Source organism: Capricornis sumatraensis, chromosome 15 (genome assembly GCF_032405125.1).
Source record: "Capricornis sumatraensis isolate serow.1 chromosome 15, serow.2, whole genome shotgun sequence".
Classification (NCBI taxonomy): domain Eukaryota; kingdom Metazoa; phylum Chordata; class Mammalia; order Artiodactyla; family Bovidae; genus Capricornis; species Capricornis sumatraensis.
The window spans coordinates 15,513,214-15,530,853 of NC_091083.1; the positions used below are offsets into that span (position 1 = coordinate 15,513,214).

At 43.0% G+C, this 17,640-nt stretch overlaps 1 protein-coding gene across 1 annotated transcript in view; it reads right to left on the reverse strand.

The window, feature by feature from the left end:
* Positions 1–17,640, reverse strand: part of SFMBT2 (Scm like with four mbt domains 2) — a 157,815-nt gene that overhangs the window by 38,263 nt on the left and 101,912 nt on the right. Inside the window, exons 9-10 of the mRNA XM_068987562.1 lie at positions 10,924–11,006; positions 5,947–6,073 (exon numbers count right to left, since the gene is read on the reverse strand). Coding sequence (XP_068843663.1) covers positions 5,947–6,073; positions 10,924–11,006 — 210 coding nt within the window. The remainder of the gene's footprint in view (positions 1–5,946; positions 6,074–10,923; positions 11,007–17,640) is intronic.

A 17,640-nucleotide genomic window follows, 5' to 3' on the forward strand; every position in this document is an offset into this window, starting at 1 on the left:
TGGATCATAGAAAAAGCAAAGGAGTTCCAGAAAAACATCTACTTCTGCTTTATTGATTATGCTGAAGCATTTGACTGTGTGGATCACAACAAACTGTGGAAAATTCCTCAAGAGATAGGAATACCAGACCACCTGACAAATCTGTACGCAGGTCAAGAAGCAACAGTTAGAACTGGACATGGAACAACAGACTGGTTCCAAATTGGAAAAGGAGTTTGTCAAGGCTGTATATTGTCACTCTGCTTATTTAACTTATATGCAGAGTACATCAGGCAAAATCCTGAGCTCGATGAAGCACAAGCTGGAATCAAGTGTGTCAGGAGAAATATCAATAACCTCAGATATGCAGATGACACCACCCTTATGGCAGAAAGTGAAGAAGAACTTAAGAGCCTCTTGATGAAAGTGAAAGTGGAGAGTGAAAAAGTTGGCTTAAAACTCAACATTCAAAAAACAAAGATCATGGCATCCGGTCCCATCACTTCATGGCAAACAGATGGGCAAACAATGGAAACAGTGACAGATTTTATTTTCTTGGGCTCCAAAATCACTGCAGATGGTGATTGCAACCATAAAATAAAAGGACGCTTGCTCCTTGGAAGAAAAGCTATGACCAACCTAGACAGCATATTCAAAAGCAGAGACATTATTTTGCCAACAAAGGTCCATCTAGTCAAAGCTATGATTTTTCCAGTGGTCATGTATGGATGTGAGAGTTGGACTATAAAGAAAGCTGAGCACCAGAGAATTGATGCTTTGAACTGTGATGTTGGAGAAGACTCTTGAGAGTCCCTTGGACTGCAAAGAGATCTAACTAAAGGATTTTTAATTGATTTACAAAAGGAAATCAATCCTAAATATTCATTGGAAGGCCTGATGCTGAAATTGAAACAGCAATACTTTGGCCACCTGATGTGAAGAAGTGACTCATTGGAAAAGACCCTGATGCTGGGAAGGTGAAGGCAGGATGAGAAGGGGATGACAGAGGATGAGGTGGTTGGATGGCATCACTGACATGATGGTCTTGAGTTTGCGCAAGCTCCAGGAATTGGTGATGGACAGGGAAGCTGGTGTGCTCCAGTCCATGGGGTCACAAAGAGTCGGACATGGCTGAGGGACTGAACTGAACTGATATATACACACATACCTATACATACATACCCATATATATATATATATATACATATATCTACACATACACACACACACATATACACACACCCAACCATCTGCTAAAGCAGCCTCTCCCCAAAATGGCTCCAGCAGCCCATAACCCTTTTCAAAGATTTAAAACCCACCCACACTGGTGGGAAACATTATTACTTTCACATTTGCACTTTCCCTTGTCTCATTTTTGCAAGTCTTTCTGCAAAATGCTTATCAACCACCTGACTTGATCATAATACAGAAAGGCTAAAAGGGCAGTTTTCTTCCACCTCTTCCGAGGTCAATCTTGCCTGAGTTTCTTGGCACATTTGAGGTCCGAGAGGCCCTGACAAACTCCCCATGCAGAGGAATCATCTGGGGGGGGGTGGTGGTGGTGATATGAAATGCAGATTCCCAGACCCTACTCCCAGGGTCAGAAGGGGTGGGAGTGGGGCAGCCCTGGGAACTGGTACTTGCCTAGGACTCCCACGGATTATGATGTGGAAGGAGGTTTACCGGAACTGAGCCAGGCACACAGCAAAAACCAACCAAGGAGATTTTGAATTTCAGCTGATGAGTAGAAAATATCTCACTATCTCAACATTCGATTAGCAAAAAGCAGTTCTTAAGGGGTTGCTCATATCTTAAATCGCTTTCTCGCTCAGGGACACAGCTTTCATTTATTCCTCGTATCCATTCGACAAGACTTTAGCAAGCAAAGTGCGCGTGAACTCTCATACAAGTATTGTGGTCTGTGAAAATTGGCAAAGACAGGTTTTGCTTGCGTTGGACGTCACCTGTGGAATCAGGGATCACGTCCGGGCCAGGCCCCACGTGTTCAGCGCTGGTCAGTGAAGATGTGAGGTTCACGGTAAAGGATGCGGCTTTTCAAAAAGGTCCCATCCAAAGTGATACACAGAGCAGACTGGGGCTGAAATGTTTACAGTATGTTTTTCTAGTATCGACTGTGGAGAAGTTTCATTCTCTCCAGATTTTGTTTCAGAGGGCAGCAAAGAGAAAAGACTATGAGATACTACAAGTAACAACCTAAGTTGATGGTTCGAATTAAGCAGTCTGGTACTTCTCCACAGACCTGATGACTTCTGGGTCATCTCTGTGTCTTTCTGTTCTCTGTATGCTTGTTTTTGACAAACCTGAAGGGAAACCCCCAGGTGACAAACACTGGGTGGGCCACCATTCCCTCCCCATGTTCAAGGTGCAAAAATGCTAACCCAGAACTTTCTTTCACTTCTAACAGGGCTCCCAATTTCAAAACCAGGTTTGGTTACTCATGTTCTAAAGCTCGCCACAAAAATTCCTGTAGTGGCAACAATGAAAGGGCTAAATAAGCCAGTGGAAATAAGGCCTGCAGGTCATGGTACTTTTGTAACATAAAAGGTATTTTCTACCTACGCTAAAAGGCTGAAACACCTAACATTCACCAGACAACTTCTTCAAAACAGGAGGAAAACAGTGTAATAATGGGAATAAGAAAGACCAAGAAAGGCAATCCAAAGGTGTCAACCTTCTTCGAGAAAATTAACACACTCTGAGAACACCCACACCCTACATGTCCCATGAGAAAATGATGGCCAATAAATACAACGTGACTTGGACTGTGAGATGCGGGTGTAACCGCTTGTGAGCTAGTGTGTGGGGCTATGACACAAGAGACATTATAACTGAATGTAAATGCATGGAACATGAATCGCTATTGTTTAGTTACTAAGTTGTGTCCCACTCTTTTGCGACCCCATGGACTGCCGCCCACCCGTGGAATGTTTCAGGCAAGAATACTGGAGTGGATTGCCACTTTCTCCTCCAGGGGACCTTCCCAACCCAGGGATGGAACCTGAGTCTTCTGCACTGGTAGGTGGATTCTTTACTATTGAGCCACCAGGGAAGCCCAGAGCATGAATAAATGCTGCTAATCATAGAGACGCTAACTGACAGCAGATATTAACACAAGAGAAAGCGCCACAACATCCTCTCCCAAACTCAAAACCCCATCGTCAGCAACTGCCCTGGTTCACTGTCAGCAGTTTTTGAAAACTTGACATTCTTCCCAACTATGAACCCCAAATAATATTACACTCATCTCATGGGTTTGATTCTTCTTTTCCTCTTCAACATTAGCTCCTGTAGAGGCACTTAAAGAAGTACCTGACTTTAAGGGAAGTCAAACACTAAATTAAAATGATCATTTTAATTACCTAAACTTAGTGAATTAGCTATGTGTTGAAAATATTTCAAATCAATTTAATACATGAAAATGATAAACCGGTATGAAGTACATAATAAATTGTCACATAAACTATCTATAATAAGAATCACCATGATCATAGCAATAATTTAACTGCACAAAGTAAGAAGAGTGAATCTCTAATATTTTGTCTCCAGGACTGAGGAAAGAAAACAATAAACACAGAAAAATCTGAGAGAATGAGAAATAAATGGCAACCCACTCCAGTGTTCTTGCCTGGAGAATCCCAGGGACAGGGGAGCCTGATGGGCTGCCGTCTACGGGGTTGCACAGAGTCGGACACAACTGAAGTGACTTAGCAGCAGCAGCAAAGTGCCATTAAGATTGTTGTCACTTTCAAAGGTCAATATCCAGAAAGGGATAAAAAATCAAAACAGAACGAAAAAACAAAAAAACCCCAAAAGATCAAGAGACTGAATGAATTTTAAATTGACTTGATGAGGCAAAGGCATAATTCTGACCAATAACACCAGGTAAGCAATACTCAACAGATTTTTTTTTTGTAATATGTAAGGTCTGGAAAAACGGACAATCAGTTTTCCGACCTGCTTCCTAAAGCTAATTTTCATTAATCCCAATGAAAGCACTCAGGAGAGTAAGAACAAGAGCTGCCATGAGCTGATTGACATTTCTTTGCTATAAAACCAGAAGTGGATACCCAAAGAAAAAGATCAATAATGAGGAAAGACTGTCAAAATGTTAAATGCACACTAGATGCTGCTCATCATTCTTTTTAAGAACTGGGAAGTTGTAGGGTCTGTTGAATTACGCAATAAAGATGTTAAGAGGGATGAAACCAAACCACAGGCACCTCTTAATGCCTCAGCTAGTTTCTCCATCTATAAAAATCAGGACACTCTTAACTGCTGTCTGTTAGCTGTAAAGCACTCTGGAAGCACAAGCTGCTAAATAAATTATGACTGCCAAAGAATTCTAACCATGATGTGCTAACTAATGATGAGGGAACATGGACTTTGAACTTTACTACTTTTTTTTTTTTTTTTTTGGTCAAATTTAACTGCGCAAACAAGACTCTAATCTCTCAATAGTATTAGGCTTAGTATGGTGTTAGGTAACAAGCTCTAGGGATTCAAAAATCACTGAAGGGATCTTGTTTTTCCAACAGTTGTTGATTCAACGTTACAGGCAGTAATGAAAATAAGTTTACATCCTACTTCAGTAACTGCTGAAATACCACCATGACACCTGCGTCCACATTTTGGCTAATTCCAACTAGAGGCCGTTCTACTCAGAATTCTGGTAGAAGTGTAAATCTACTAAAAGCAACCACTTTTTTCAGAATTTCCTTTTATTTTAGATTGATTTTGAAATCCCAAACCATGGTTATGTTTTAAACTATTTTCTGGGAATTAGGATTTTCAGTTAGAATCACTGTTCTCTGCCCCTTCCAATCTCTTGGACTATAATATTTATTAGATAATAGACCTATCAAAGAACACAGTGGTTTTTTTTTAAGACTTGTTTAATGAGGAAAGAGGATAAAGATACTGGCACCAATTCCATAACCTTCCAAACTTTCTCGGCCTATGGTGGTTGACCATGTCATAAAATTTAAAATCTAAGCAAGGAAAGCTAACATGATTGTATGACTCATCTCTAACACCTTATTCTTTTCCCATATACATCTGAAATGCTATGAAACTGAAAAACAAACAGAAGACCCAAAGAATTTTAAGTCACAGGAAGATGACAAAACCTTAACGATCAAATGCATTTTAGTTCTTCCTCACTGAAAATATAACATCTGAAAAATAAAGTCCACAAGCTCATCAAACTTTTGCTTAGGAAGTGTACTGTTCTGTGAATTATCTGGATGATTATAAATAAAATGAAGCTATGAAGAACAGTTTAAACCAGGGGCCCCCAACCTCTGGGCTGATACGCAGTCAAGCCAATAGAGTAACAGAAATAAAGTGCACGATAAATGTAATGCACTCGAACCATCCTGAAACCATCACACCCCCAGTCCATGCAAAAACTGTCTTCCACGAAACCAGTCCCTTGTGCCAAAAAGACTGCGGACTGCTGGTTTAAACATCACTGAACAAACAGGTCTACGTTCTGTTTATTATATATTTGGGGAGACAGTCATGTCCAGTTACTACTTTAAGGAAAAACTAAACATCTGTGAAAGAAACCACAGTAAAGGGTAGGATTCACATTAAAATGCAAATATATAATTCTGTCCTGTTAACAACCAAGACCTCAAATACCAGTTTTAGTGACTCATATTAATTTAATTGTGACATTAGCTTGTATAATCAGAGATGTAAAAAGACCACTGTGTTCCAAACATAATTTCGCACCAGCATCTCATTTCATGAAACCATTAGTCAAGACGAGAGCCTCTGAACGAATCTACATTTGATTCGTTTCACTTATTTAAGAATGCTGAATAATTTAAGACAGCTGAAACACGAGGAAAGCGAAGCGGGCGCACTGAGCAGTGCTGCGGCCGTCGGCCCCTGCCCCTTCCCGGGGAACCCCAAATTCAGACGATCAGGAACTGCGAGTACCTTCCAGGCGGAGCCACATCAGCCTCCCCTTCACAGCTATGACGGAGGCCACACAGAGCTCGCCCGGGTTCCTGGGGTTCACGGCTTCAAGCTTCATGTTCTTCGTGAACCCCCGACTGAACGATGTCTGGAAGAGAGAGAGAACGGACACTGAGCCAGCAGATGCCACAACGAGAAAACGCTCAGTGAGAGGGGAGCCAGCTGGCGCAGCAGAAATGGACACACACGCACCCATGCACACACAAACATGTGCACACTCATGCAAGTGCACAGATCGTACTAAGATAGGTGAGTTCACACGCTTATCTCCCCATCACCCATGAGGAAAGAACCACACATTCTTCATTTGGGTACCAGAAAAGAGACGTCCGCTTGGCACACAGCAGGTGCCTAATAATACCCGAATGAGCGAGAGGATGAGTCCGCTCTCATTTCCCAGTTCTGTGTGCATCCTTCCGACCCCAGAATCACTGTGACGCCCATCACTTCTCTTCCCTGCACTCCTCACTCATATCACACCAGGTACACTTCAGGGGGAAAGGACACTGCAGTCTCCACCTGCCATCACCTCCTTCAGCATGATGTCTGTCCTCCAGTTTGTTTTTTGTTGTTGTTGTTGGTTTTATTTTTTATTAATTATTTTACTTTACAATATTGTATTGGTTTTGCCATACACTGACTTGAATCCTCCATGAGTGTACATGTGTTCCCCATCCTGAACCCCCCTCCCGCCTCCCTCCCCATCCCATCCCTCTAACTGTCGGTCTGCGGGTGCTGACTTCCCAGTTTCCTTTTATCTGAAATGGTCCTTATTTTCCCTTTGATCCTTTTGTTTATTTTTATTTACTTTTGAAATTCACTTTTAAAAATACACGTAGAGGGAAATTCATTCTTTTCAGGGTGATGTTCTAGGAAGGCAGGACTGTCAGATGAACGCATGCAATCCTGCAGCCATACTCACAGTCGAGATACAGAACAGGGCCGTCACCTGCAGAGGCCTGGCCCTGGGGCTCTGCTGATCAGTCCCTCCAGGACCCCCAGCTCCTGGATCTATTCTCTGTTACTGTAATTCCACTTTTCCTCTAACACCATCTAAGTAGACTACTGTGCTAGGGAGCCTTGCGAGTCTGGCCTTTTCCACTAAGCAAAGTGTTATCTGAGAATCAGGCGTGCTGCCACAGGACCGGCACCTCATTCCACTTCATGCTGACTGGTGTCTGCAGAAGCAGCACGGTGTGTCTATCCATCTACCAGCTGGAGGGCAGCTGAGCGGTTTCCAGGCTTTGGTAGTTGTGAACAAAGCCGCGATGCACATTCAAGGACAAGTTTTTGTGTGAATGTAAGTTCACTAATATGCTCAGGCTGCTACAGCAAATACCACAGGCTGGGAAACTCACACAACAGAAATACTGACTCATGGCTCTAGAAGCCAGAAATCTGACTTTAAGTCATCAGCAAGGTGAATTTCTTCTGGGGCCCCTCCCTTGGCTTGAAGACGGCTACCTTCTCCATGTCTTCACAAGGTCTTCCTGCCATGGATGGGGTCTGTGTCCTTATCTCCTCTTCTTATAAGGACACACGTCATGGTGGATAAAGCCCCATCCACATGACCTCACTCTACCTAGTTCCTTCCCTAAACACTCTCACTCCAAGTAGTCAACATTTCGAGGTGCTGAGAATCAGGACTGTAACTCATGAATTCTGGGGGGACAAAATTCTGTCTCTAACACTAAGCTCTCATTTCTCTAGGGAAAGAAGGATTGTGGGGCCATAAGATAAATGCAAAAGTCTGTTAAAAAAAAAAAAATGGGATGACCACTCCTGCACGCCTTTCTTCCAGGCACCTGCCTCCCCTCAGAATCTGCCTGCTTATGTTCACTCTCCACGTCTCTCGGGTGCCTGGTTTGGTATTCCATCCAGAATTTATAGTTGCTATCTGCAGGAGGATCAAGTATGAGCTTACTCAGCCAATACTAGAAGCAACACTCCCTCCTAATATTTCAAAATAAACATGAAATTTTCCCCAAATTACCCACTACTTACTGGTTTTTTATCTGGTCACAACATTATATCTAATTTGAAATACATAAACTGAGATAAACAGGTTCCTGTAAGTAAGAGTGATTACATCTTTATGTGACTTCTAGAAGGAAAACAAGGTAATTCATATTTCCATGTTTTTTTTTAATGGAAGTTAAATTGAAAATGCAATTAAATCTTTATGTTACCAGAACTAAATTATCCAATGTGTGTGTTAAGAAACCCATTTGCTCCTTTCCTTTATGTTTCTCTGGAAATAAAGAAATTCTAGGTTGGCTGTTTTTCTGCAAGTCATCCTGCCAGGTTCATGACTATTAGGTATTGAGCTTCTTTTTGATGACATGACCTGACAGGCTGCCTGAAAAGTCTCTAAGTAAGTTAAAATGCATTTTATCCTACTTAATAAGGGACAGCTGAAACCGTATAACCTCCTTTCATTTTAGCTCACTGCAGGAGGGTAATTTATAAAGGACCAATAGCAAAACTGTTACCTGTGAGTTTATTCTAGTAAGTATTTGGCTGTGTCGATCCATCTCAGAACCAGCTCGGATTTTTAAACATCCCCAGGGCAGTATCTTCCACGCACCCACTTCCTCATTACCCCTCCTCTAGTACACACAAGATGTGCGACTGAAAAATGAATTCACAATACGCATGCCATTCAAGACCACGTGTGGCCTGCTAACATCGTCCAGCAAGGTCCCAATAATGCAACGCACATGCCACCAGGCAGATACCCACGCTGTCGATTAAATAAACAGACAACCAGACACAAAGTTGGGGGGGGCACCTTGATAGCAAGTGCATTCCTAATTAAAACGCCAGTGTTTTCATTAATACAGATCTCATCTTGGTACGCTGAATCCTGAAAGCTCAGAGGCTGCCTGGGGACACGGCTCCTAACTCCCCATAAAGATCCATTTGAACAACGGCTGGCAGAGGGCAGATAAAAAGATGCCTTGGGGGAAGCACGTTGTCCTGGAAGAAATAACTTGCCGAATCCAGAACGAGACGGGGATGTGAAGGTTTTCTTTCCACGGCTAAAAAGTTGGGGAAGGATATCTCCCGTCTGGAAGAAAGCACGGCCTCAGAGGGGTGGGAGGATGTGATGAAGAGTTTTCACAATTAAACGAAAGGCAGTGAGGCCAGTAGATTCCATGGCTAGCGATATCAACACAGCACAGAGCCCAGTAAGACTCCAACGGACTTAACACACCTTCAGGGCTGACCAACTGCTGTCTTCTGCTGGCTGGTTGCACAGCTGTCTCCATACCCCCCACCACACACACACCCACCCCACCCACCGTACAGCCCTGTCAATGCCGTGAAAGGCGACGTCACCTGGCAGGAGTTTGCCGGATCACGTACGGAGCCCTGATTTCCAGCCCTGCCACAGATGTGTTTCTGTATTTATGAACACAAGCTGACCTCGTCATCAACCTACTTAATTTCCCCAAATCTGATTCTGATTTATGCTCAGCACTGAGCTTCTCTCTATTAAGCCAGCTCTTCCCAACAGAAAGGGCTGCCAACCGAGTCCCTGGAGGATGAATTATCCTGAGGCAGCAATGAATCAGCAGCTCTAGGAGCATGTGCTGGAAAACACGGCTTCGGCGTGGGAGCGTGACACTCTGCAGTAGGCACAGTCCCCAACGGGAGGGCCAAGTCTTCATTCTTAGCATAAAAAATGAACTTTCATAACTAAATGCATGTTCGACTTATGAGGCTATACCTTTGTGTCTCATTCTCAAGATGGAGATGATTCACGTCCCTTTTTGGTTCCTATGTTTCAATGAATAGTTTATAAACTATTTTGTACAAGAAACTCCTATAACTAAGCAACTACACACGTTTGAACACACACACACAGTTATTTCATGTGTCACTGTGCCAAAAAGCTCTGTTTGAATAGGTAGCTTCAAGTAAGCACAGCAGAAAAGTGTTGGATTTAGCATCTTATTACTTTAATCCAATAAAGAAATTTAGGAACATAATTTAACATTATTTCTCAGGAGTAGAGAATGTCCCACTCCATGAACTTATCAATATTACACTCCCTGGCAATCCAGTGGTTGAGATACCACACTCCCAATGCAGGGGGCACAGGTTAGATTCCTGGGCTGGGAACTACGATCCCACAGGTCACACTCTGCTGTTGCTGGTTAGGTGTTCAGTTGTGGCTGACTCCTTTGCAACCCCATGGACTATAGTCAGCCAGGCTCCTGTCCATGGGATTTCCCAGGCAGGAATACTAGAATGGGTTGCCAGTTTCTTCTCCAGGGGATCATCCCAACTTAGGGACTGAACCCGCATCTCCTGCATTGGCAAGTAGACGCTTTACCACTGAGCCACCAGGGAAGCCCTACGTGGCCCTGGTGGCTGGCTGTCCACCAAAATCTGTCCTTCTCCCGCCAGAATCCAGGCTCAAGGTGGGGGACCAGTCGCCCGACCAGGGCACACTTCCCACTTTTGCGACATCATGCCACGAGTGACTAGTTCTCCACAACGGAAGGTGACAGAAGTAATATGTAATGTGCATCAGTATCAAACTCAGCGTCTAGAACCAAGGTTCTCCTCTCCTGGCTCTCCCTTCCCTGTCTGCTCACTAGACTCAGATGGCCAGGCCAAGTACAAGCCGAGCCCAAGGCTCAGCACAAGGAGAACCACCTGCTGATCGATAACAACCTGGACCATCCACCGGTGAGAGAGAAACTTACGACACGTTTCGTCTCCAGCCTGCTACGACAGCCCAGCATCACCCTAACCGATACAAGAGTGGAAAGGACTTAAAACCAACACGAAGTTTAGGATGCTGCGGTGCAGGGTGGCACTCTAAGCCCACCATGGCCAATAAACAGGAAGCAACGTACACAGCGTGTGCAACTCATGGTGGGTAACATACATGAGAGAAGGAGGAGCACGCAGCAGGCGTCTTACGTTTCTGAAGCAGAAGGGAGGTGCCTCCTCGGTCCCGTGCTGTTTGTGATAGTCTGCCCAGTCGAAGTCCTGGCCGGAGTAACCTGTGTGACAAAACAGAGATCCAACCCGTCAGCTGCGCCGCGTCTCAGACCAAAGAAGAGCGCTGCGGGGCGTTAGGGTTAAGGTACGAAGCGGGGCAACTTTAGCTCCGCTCAAAAGGTGAGGCCCTTTCTCAAGTGTGACAACATATCGTATTTTATGATGAAACATAAAATGAATGAAACAGTGTAGAAAGTGTAAAGTTCTAAATACAGGTAAGGTGCACCACATCACCATAATTCAGGGCCTGAAATCAGATGAAGGAGGGTATCTGCCCACATCATCACAGGCAGAGAGGGAGATTTGCTTTGGGGAGAACAGATGAGAGTGTCACACAAAACATACACGCACGAGGCACTATGCAAGAATACAGGGAACGTGACTTCATAGCAGCTCTGAGCTCCCATGAGCTCACATCTCGACGTCTTCATGGAAACCGTGGGATTCTATCAGAAAACACCGCTAGAGAGGAATAATCTTTAAGGAGCAGCAGAAGGTAAGACAAACAGCAAAAGAGTAAGTTGAGATTGTAGCAAGAAAGCCTCCACAGATTTGGAAAGCGGGAGGAATAAACCTTCCCTTCGAATTGATGAAAAAGGAAGGAAAACGAGGACCTGAGAAGGTGGGCCTCTCTGGGGGAAGTTTTGCGGGCACATTTGAGATGCTGGGGAGTTTGAGAGCCAACTATTCATATGTACTAAATTTAATGTGTTTCTTTATTCATTTCATCTGCGGGTGGGGAGAGCTACATAATTATACAATGCATATATAGATCCATCATGACCACCAGGACAAGACATGTGAGAAGTTTAAAACGTAAAACAAGAAATGTTAAGTGTATGACTGAACCTAGAGAGGAAAATATCTCTCAATGTGAGTGTCATCTGCATTTCCTACAAACACAGGAAGACAACTGGAAAAAAAAAAATACAGCACCAATCAGGATTAATTGAAAGTGTACAAATGTCCCTATAACCATCATTTTCAATTCTCTCTTCACTGGTCCAAGTATATATAAAACAAATCTGTAAGGGATTTCTTAAGTATATTCTTAACCCAAGCCCCCCTGATTTATTTGCCCCATATCATCATAAATTCTGCACCTGCAAATTCACTTAACGTGGGCAATTCTGTTACTAAATCCCACAGCTGCAGAGACTACAGAAATTCCCACATTGAAGAAACTCAAGATACTGTTTGCTTCCAACTTACATGCATACAAAATAGTATACTTTTCATTAAGTAAGCTCCAGTTACTCAATTGTTTTAAAGATGAGGGTGAGGGTTAACCAAGAAGGCAGCCATCTTCCTGGTCTGGGGACTGACCCTTGACCCTCCCCTCCCCACCATCAGTGGCAGAGCCTCTCCCCGCCCACCTTGTTCCTGAGACATCCCTACGATGAATGATAGTTCCTCAAGCAAGAAGATGAGACCTCTCAGAGTCCTAGGATGCTGGGTACTCTGCAGCTAGTTATGAAGAGGTTCTGCACGTCCTTCCACATGCCCTTCCCCCCAGAGCTGCCCCTCCAGCCAGAGGGCTCTGGCAGTAGAGGTTTCTGGAAGCAACCAAATCAACTTTCTTCTGACTATTCATAAACAAAACAAAATGTGTCTTAAATAAGGCACTGCAAGTTTCTTTACCATCAAGGTAATCTTCCACTTCGAGTACTTTCTCTGGGACTGTTTTGGATCAAATCCTTGCATGAATATATAAGAATGGAAGAATTTACTAAAAGATGCCTAAAAGCTGGTGAGAAGTCACTAAAAGCTGGTGAGACATCCCCTCGCTGAATAAAAAGTACTGAACCAGAAAGGAGACCTAGATTAAGACCCAGGTCTAACGGGACTGGAATGAACCAAGGTCAGAGTAAATTAAGTCTTCCGTACCTGACTTTCCCTACCTGCTAATCCACAAAAGGAAGAAATGATCGTCAAAGTCTCCTCGGGTGGGGGTTTAGTCGTTAGGTCGAGTCCAACTCTTGCGACCCCACGGACTGCAGCCCGCCAGTCACCCCCACCACTGGATTTTCCCAAGAATGCTGGAGTGGGTTGCCATTTCTTTCTCCAGGGGATCTTCTGAAGCCAGGGCCTGAACCCGCACCTTCTGCACTGCAGGTGGATTCTTCACTGACTGAGCCACCAGCGAAGCCCCACGTCTCCTCTAGCTGTAGCATTCCCTGGCTCAGAGCCACTAGTGCTACTTATTACTGCCACTCAGGACCCTCTCCCTTCCCTCTGTGGTGAATTTCCATCTCTTCTCCTAGAGAAAAGTGCAACAGGTTGAAGAGAGGTTCCATAGCAAGACATTCCCCAGAAGAACTCACACCCGAACAGCTGGAGACAAGCTGAGCCCCGCAACAGAAGGACCCTGCTTGCTCAGGGCCAGGGCGGACTGGCTGTGTTAAAGCCAAGATCTCCTTTCGTTCTGTTTCTCTTCCCTGGATCTCTGCTGCACTCTGGGTCAGTTTGTGAGCAAAGGAAAATCTCATCAAGATCGTGGGGTAAAGGGAGAAGGGGGGGGGACTTATAAATGAATAGCAAACCATTTTCTGAAAGAACATTAAATTTAGGTATTCTGTTTGGTTAGCATCTTGTTCAGATAAAACTTTCCGACTTAACAGATCTCCTCTACTCCTCGAAAAGATAGACTTTTACCTGGGTGTTCTATCACATTCATAACCACCAACTTCTAATGGATTTCAATCCTCTCCACAAACGCTGGACTCAAGGTTTCTCGGACCTGCAATCAGTCCTTCTATACCCAGTTGCCAAGACTCTACAGGGAGCGAGTTTATTCTACTCATTTCAGGATGTATCCAAGTTTTGCTGGGTACCCGAGCAATAAGCCGTCGTCGTTATCCTGCCCCCAGAACTCTCTCCTTTTCTTGAACATTTGAACAGCTTCAACTTCTCCTCCTCCTCCTTCTCTTAAGAGACCTTCATTCACTGTCTCACTTGAAATTCTTCTCCTTAGAACTGATAATGAGCTCGCTTTGTAAGGCGTTTTTGTGACAGCTCAGAAAATAACTGCTACATTAAAAAACAAACTGCTGTGGCTCGTATAATAGAGACAACAGGGGTCAATTATACTCATTAATCAACAAAGACAGAACAAGAAGTACTAAGGCTTAACCGCAGCCAGGAAAGCATGTTTTAAACCCAGGAGGGAGGAAAACAGCAGAGAGGAAAAGAAAATAAAAGGAAATCAAAACCCCCTGGGCTATTAAATTTTGCAATGAGCTGCCATCAGAGACTGTTGAACCTTCACCACTAGGGTTATTTAAGCTTTAATTAGTGTTTATTCTGTATGAAGTTCCAACTGTTACAGGTCCAGAAGGAAACAGGTCAATGACCCATTTCCTTATGATACAAATTAATTGACACAGAACAGCTCCGCTTGCAAACACTGACTACTGGCTGTGCAAGTGGACAATTCTTCTGAAATAGAACTCAGCAGTAAAAATGTCCAGGAACGTTGACACAACTATTTCATTTCTGGGAATGTAGCCCATAGAAACAAACCCCCTCAAACTTATAAAATGAGATACATGAAGATACAATGGCATTATTAGTGATAATTCTGAGGATAAAAAAACATTTTTACATCCAAAAACAGAAAATAATATGAAACTTAGCTGAGTCCGTGGAAATTCATGCAGGCATGAAAACTGCACCTAGTTTACTTAGAAAAAAAAATCATGAAAAAATGATTATTGTGAGTTTAGATGAAAAGACTGCTATAACCATATACAAAATTATTAAACTGACATTAAAATACGCAAAGAAAAGGACTAGAGGAAATGTAAGAAAAACTTACTAGGAAATACCAAAATAATTATCTGAGTGGTAGGACTTCTGGGTACTTTTTCTTTTACCTCTTTGCGTTGTCTAAATTTTCACTCATGTTCATGAATTATTTCAATAATAAAAACATGTTGAAGGCATAGCATCTTTGCTCTATTTTAAAAGATAATCAAAGCACCAACCAATTCAGTAATACAATGGGTCAGCCTTCCACTTCTCCTTTACTAACAGAATCTGGACTGTATCCAATTACAAGAGAAAGTTACCTCTCTCACCACTGCCAGGAAGTGAACCCCGAGGCAATCATGGCAGTCTTCTGTCCCTTGCCAGTGACTTGGGATTGGGGGGAAGGGCAAGGCTTTAAAAAAAGATTTCTCTCTCAAAAAAAAATTTTTTTAAAAAGGGACCACAGGAGTAAAAGCTCCTATTCTGTGTTCTTTTTTAAAAAAGAGCAATCCCTGCCTTCGAAATCCACCACCTCCCTCCATATTTTCAGTTGACATTCATTTTCACAACCTTTCAAGCTGCCAATCTTGAAAATTTACACATTCATTTCCAATTGAATTAATCTGTTTTTACATTCATGGAATAGCACAGAAAAAGAAAAAAGAAAAACAAGGAAAGATGGGGAAGGGAAACAAGTCCAGTCAGTATAAACACCAGCCTTATCCAAAGTCCTTATCTTTTAGAATAAATGTTGAGAAGTATTTAATGCATGGAAGGTCACAGTGTGACACGCACACCCCTAAGTAGGGAGTCAGGCTCAAAGTGTTATTCTGATTCATAAACAATGTTAGGAGATATAGATATGTCCCCAGGATGGAATCTGATATCGTATAAACATCAACTGTCAAAGGCAAAACTAGCTTAAGAATCTTAAAGAACAGAGTAAATTCAGGGATAAGTGAGCAAGAGGGATGCTTAGTTTGCAACAATCAGGAATGTTTTCAGATGTTAAAAATCCACCCAAAGAGTGGGGAGACCTGACGGCAACCAGGATGAGCACGGTCATGATGGCACCAAGTCAGAACTTGAGAATATGGACTGGATTCACGACAGATCACATGGGGGTGTGAAATAGAAGAGTCAAGGTTGACTGGGTCCCCAATGATACCTACAGTGCTCTATTTCATTGTTTAAAAAGTGGAATCAAATATGGCAAAATGGTAGCTCTCTTTTCAATCAAGGTGGGAGGTCCATGAGTGTGTTTATTATTTTCTGCCCCCACTGGAATGTCTGAAATAGGAGACGACAGTCAATGTCTGAGGAAAAGAGAATACCAATTAGGGTTCGTCACCGTGTGTCTTAATAATCATTGAAAAACACTTCTACTTCTTAAACTGTGTTCTGTGTCTACTAAGATGGCCAAATAGGAGAGACGAAGTACAAAGATAATTGATTTACTTGAGCGACTTCACTTTCATTTTTCACTTTCATGCACTGGAGAAGGAAATGGCAACCCACTCCAGTGTTCTTGCCTGGAGAATCCCAGGGATGGGGGAGCCTGGTGGGTTGCTGTCTGTGGGGTCGCACAGAGTCAGACACAACTGAAGCGACTTAGCAGAGGCAGCAGCTTTTGCTTGCACATTTTACAGCAGAAATATACAGGCTTCACATGCTCTGCAAAGATCCCCTGGGGGGTGTGATTCTGTGCCTAACCTTGGATGTTATGCACCAAGGAGGTTAATGAAATGATTCAAACACAGCAAGTCACGGTTGATAACCTATATGCATTTTTCCCTTCTTGATTTATTTGTTTGATCCCCTTTCAAAGTGGCTATAACACTGAACCGCTGTTTGTTGGGCTGCAATGAATGCAGTGAAATTGCCAAGATTCTGTCCTTTGCTTACGAGCAAATGGACACAACGCTAAAAAATTTCGATCCATTCTAGCCTAGACTATTTATATCTGGAATCTGGCGACCGATTTTTTTTAAATAGGAATGGAGTCAAAATAATGTGAGCAGGGACGTATGTTGTCTGCACATCTCCTGTATCACCAGGTGTCTTGTTTCATCAGCTGTTTCATACTGGAGAATGAGTGCATTACTGTCTTTTGGGATTCAGACCTGTTGTAATTCAATGCAGTGTTTATGGTTCTAACAGAAATCTAAACAATGTAATGCTTTCATGGAAAACATACCGACAAGAACACATATGAACTCGTTTTCAACATGTATTATAAATCTTGGGCTTCCATGGTAAAGAATCAGCAGTAAAGAATCCGCCTGCCAATGCAGGAGACGGGATTTCGATCCCTGGGTCAGGAAGATCCCCTGGAGAAGGAAACGGCAACCCACTCCACTATTCTTGCCTGGGAAATCCCACGGACAGAGAAGCCTGGTGGGCTGCTACAGCCCATTGGGTTGCAAAGAGTGACTAAACAACCACAACAAAAATAACAAATCCTACACACTCTCAGAATTCAAGTTAAAAACAACAAACTTTCATACATTATTGAAGCAAATAAGGGTGCTGGAAAGCATCCAACAGCGTGATTGCCAGATTAGATGCTGATATATAAGGCACGTAACAAGTTATCTCAAGCAACCATAAAATCACCACTATCGAGACCACCAGCATCTCTCAATTTTAATTCACTTTAATTAAAAAAATAAAAACACTTTACTACATATATGACCATGTAAATACATAGTCAATATGGTGTCCCCAAGTGGTGTTAAGTGTTAGTCACTCAGTTGTGTCCAACTCTTTGCGGCCCCATGGACTGTAGCCTGCCAGGCTCCTCAGTCCAGGGAAGCCCCAGGTGGTGAGGCAGTTCAATAATTAAAGCCGTATCTTTGTTATAACTGCAAACATTTGGAACTTTAT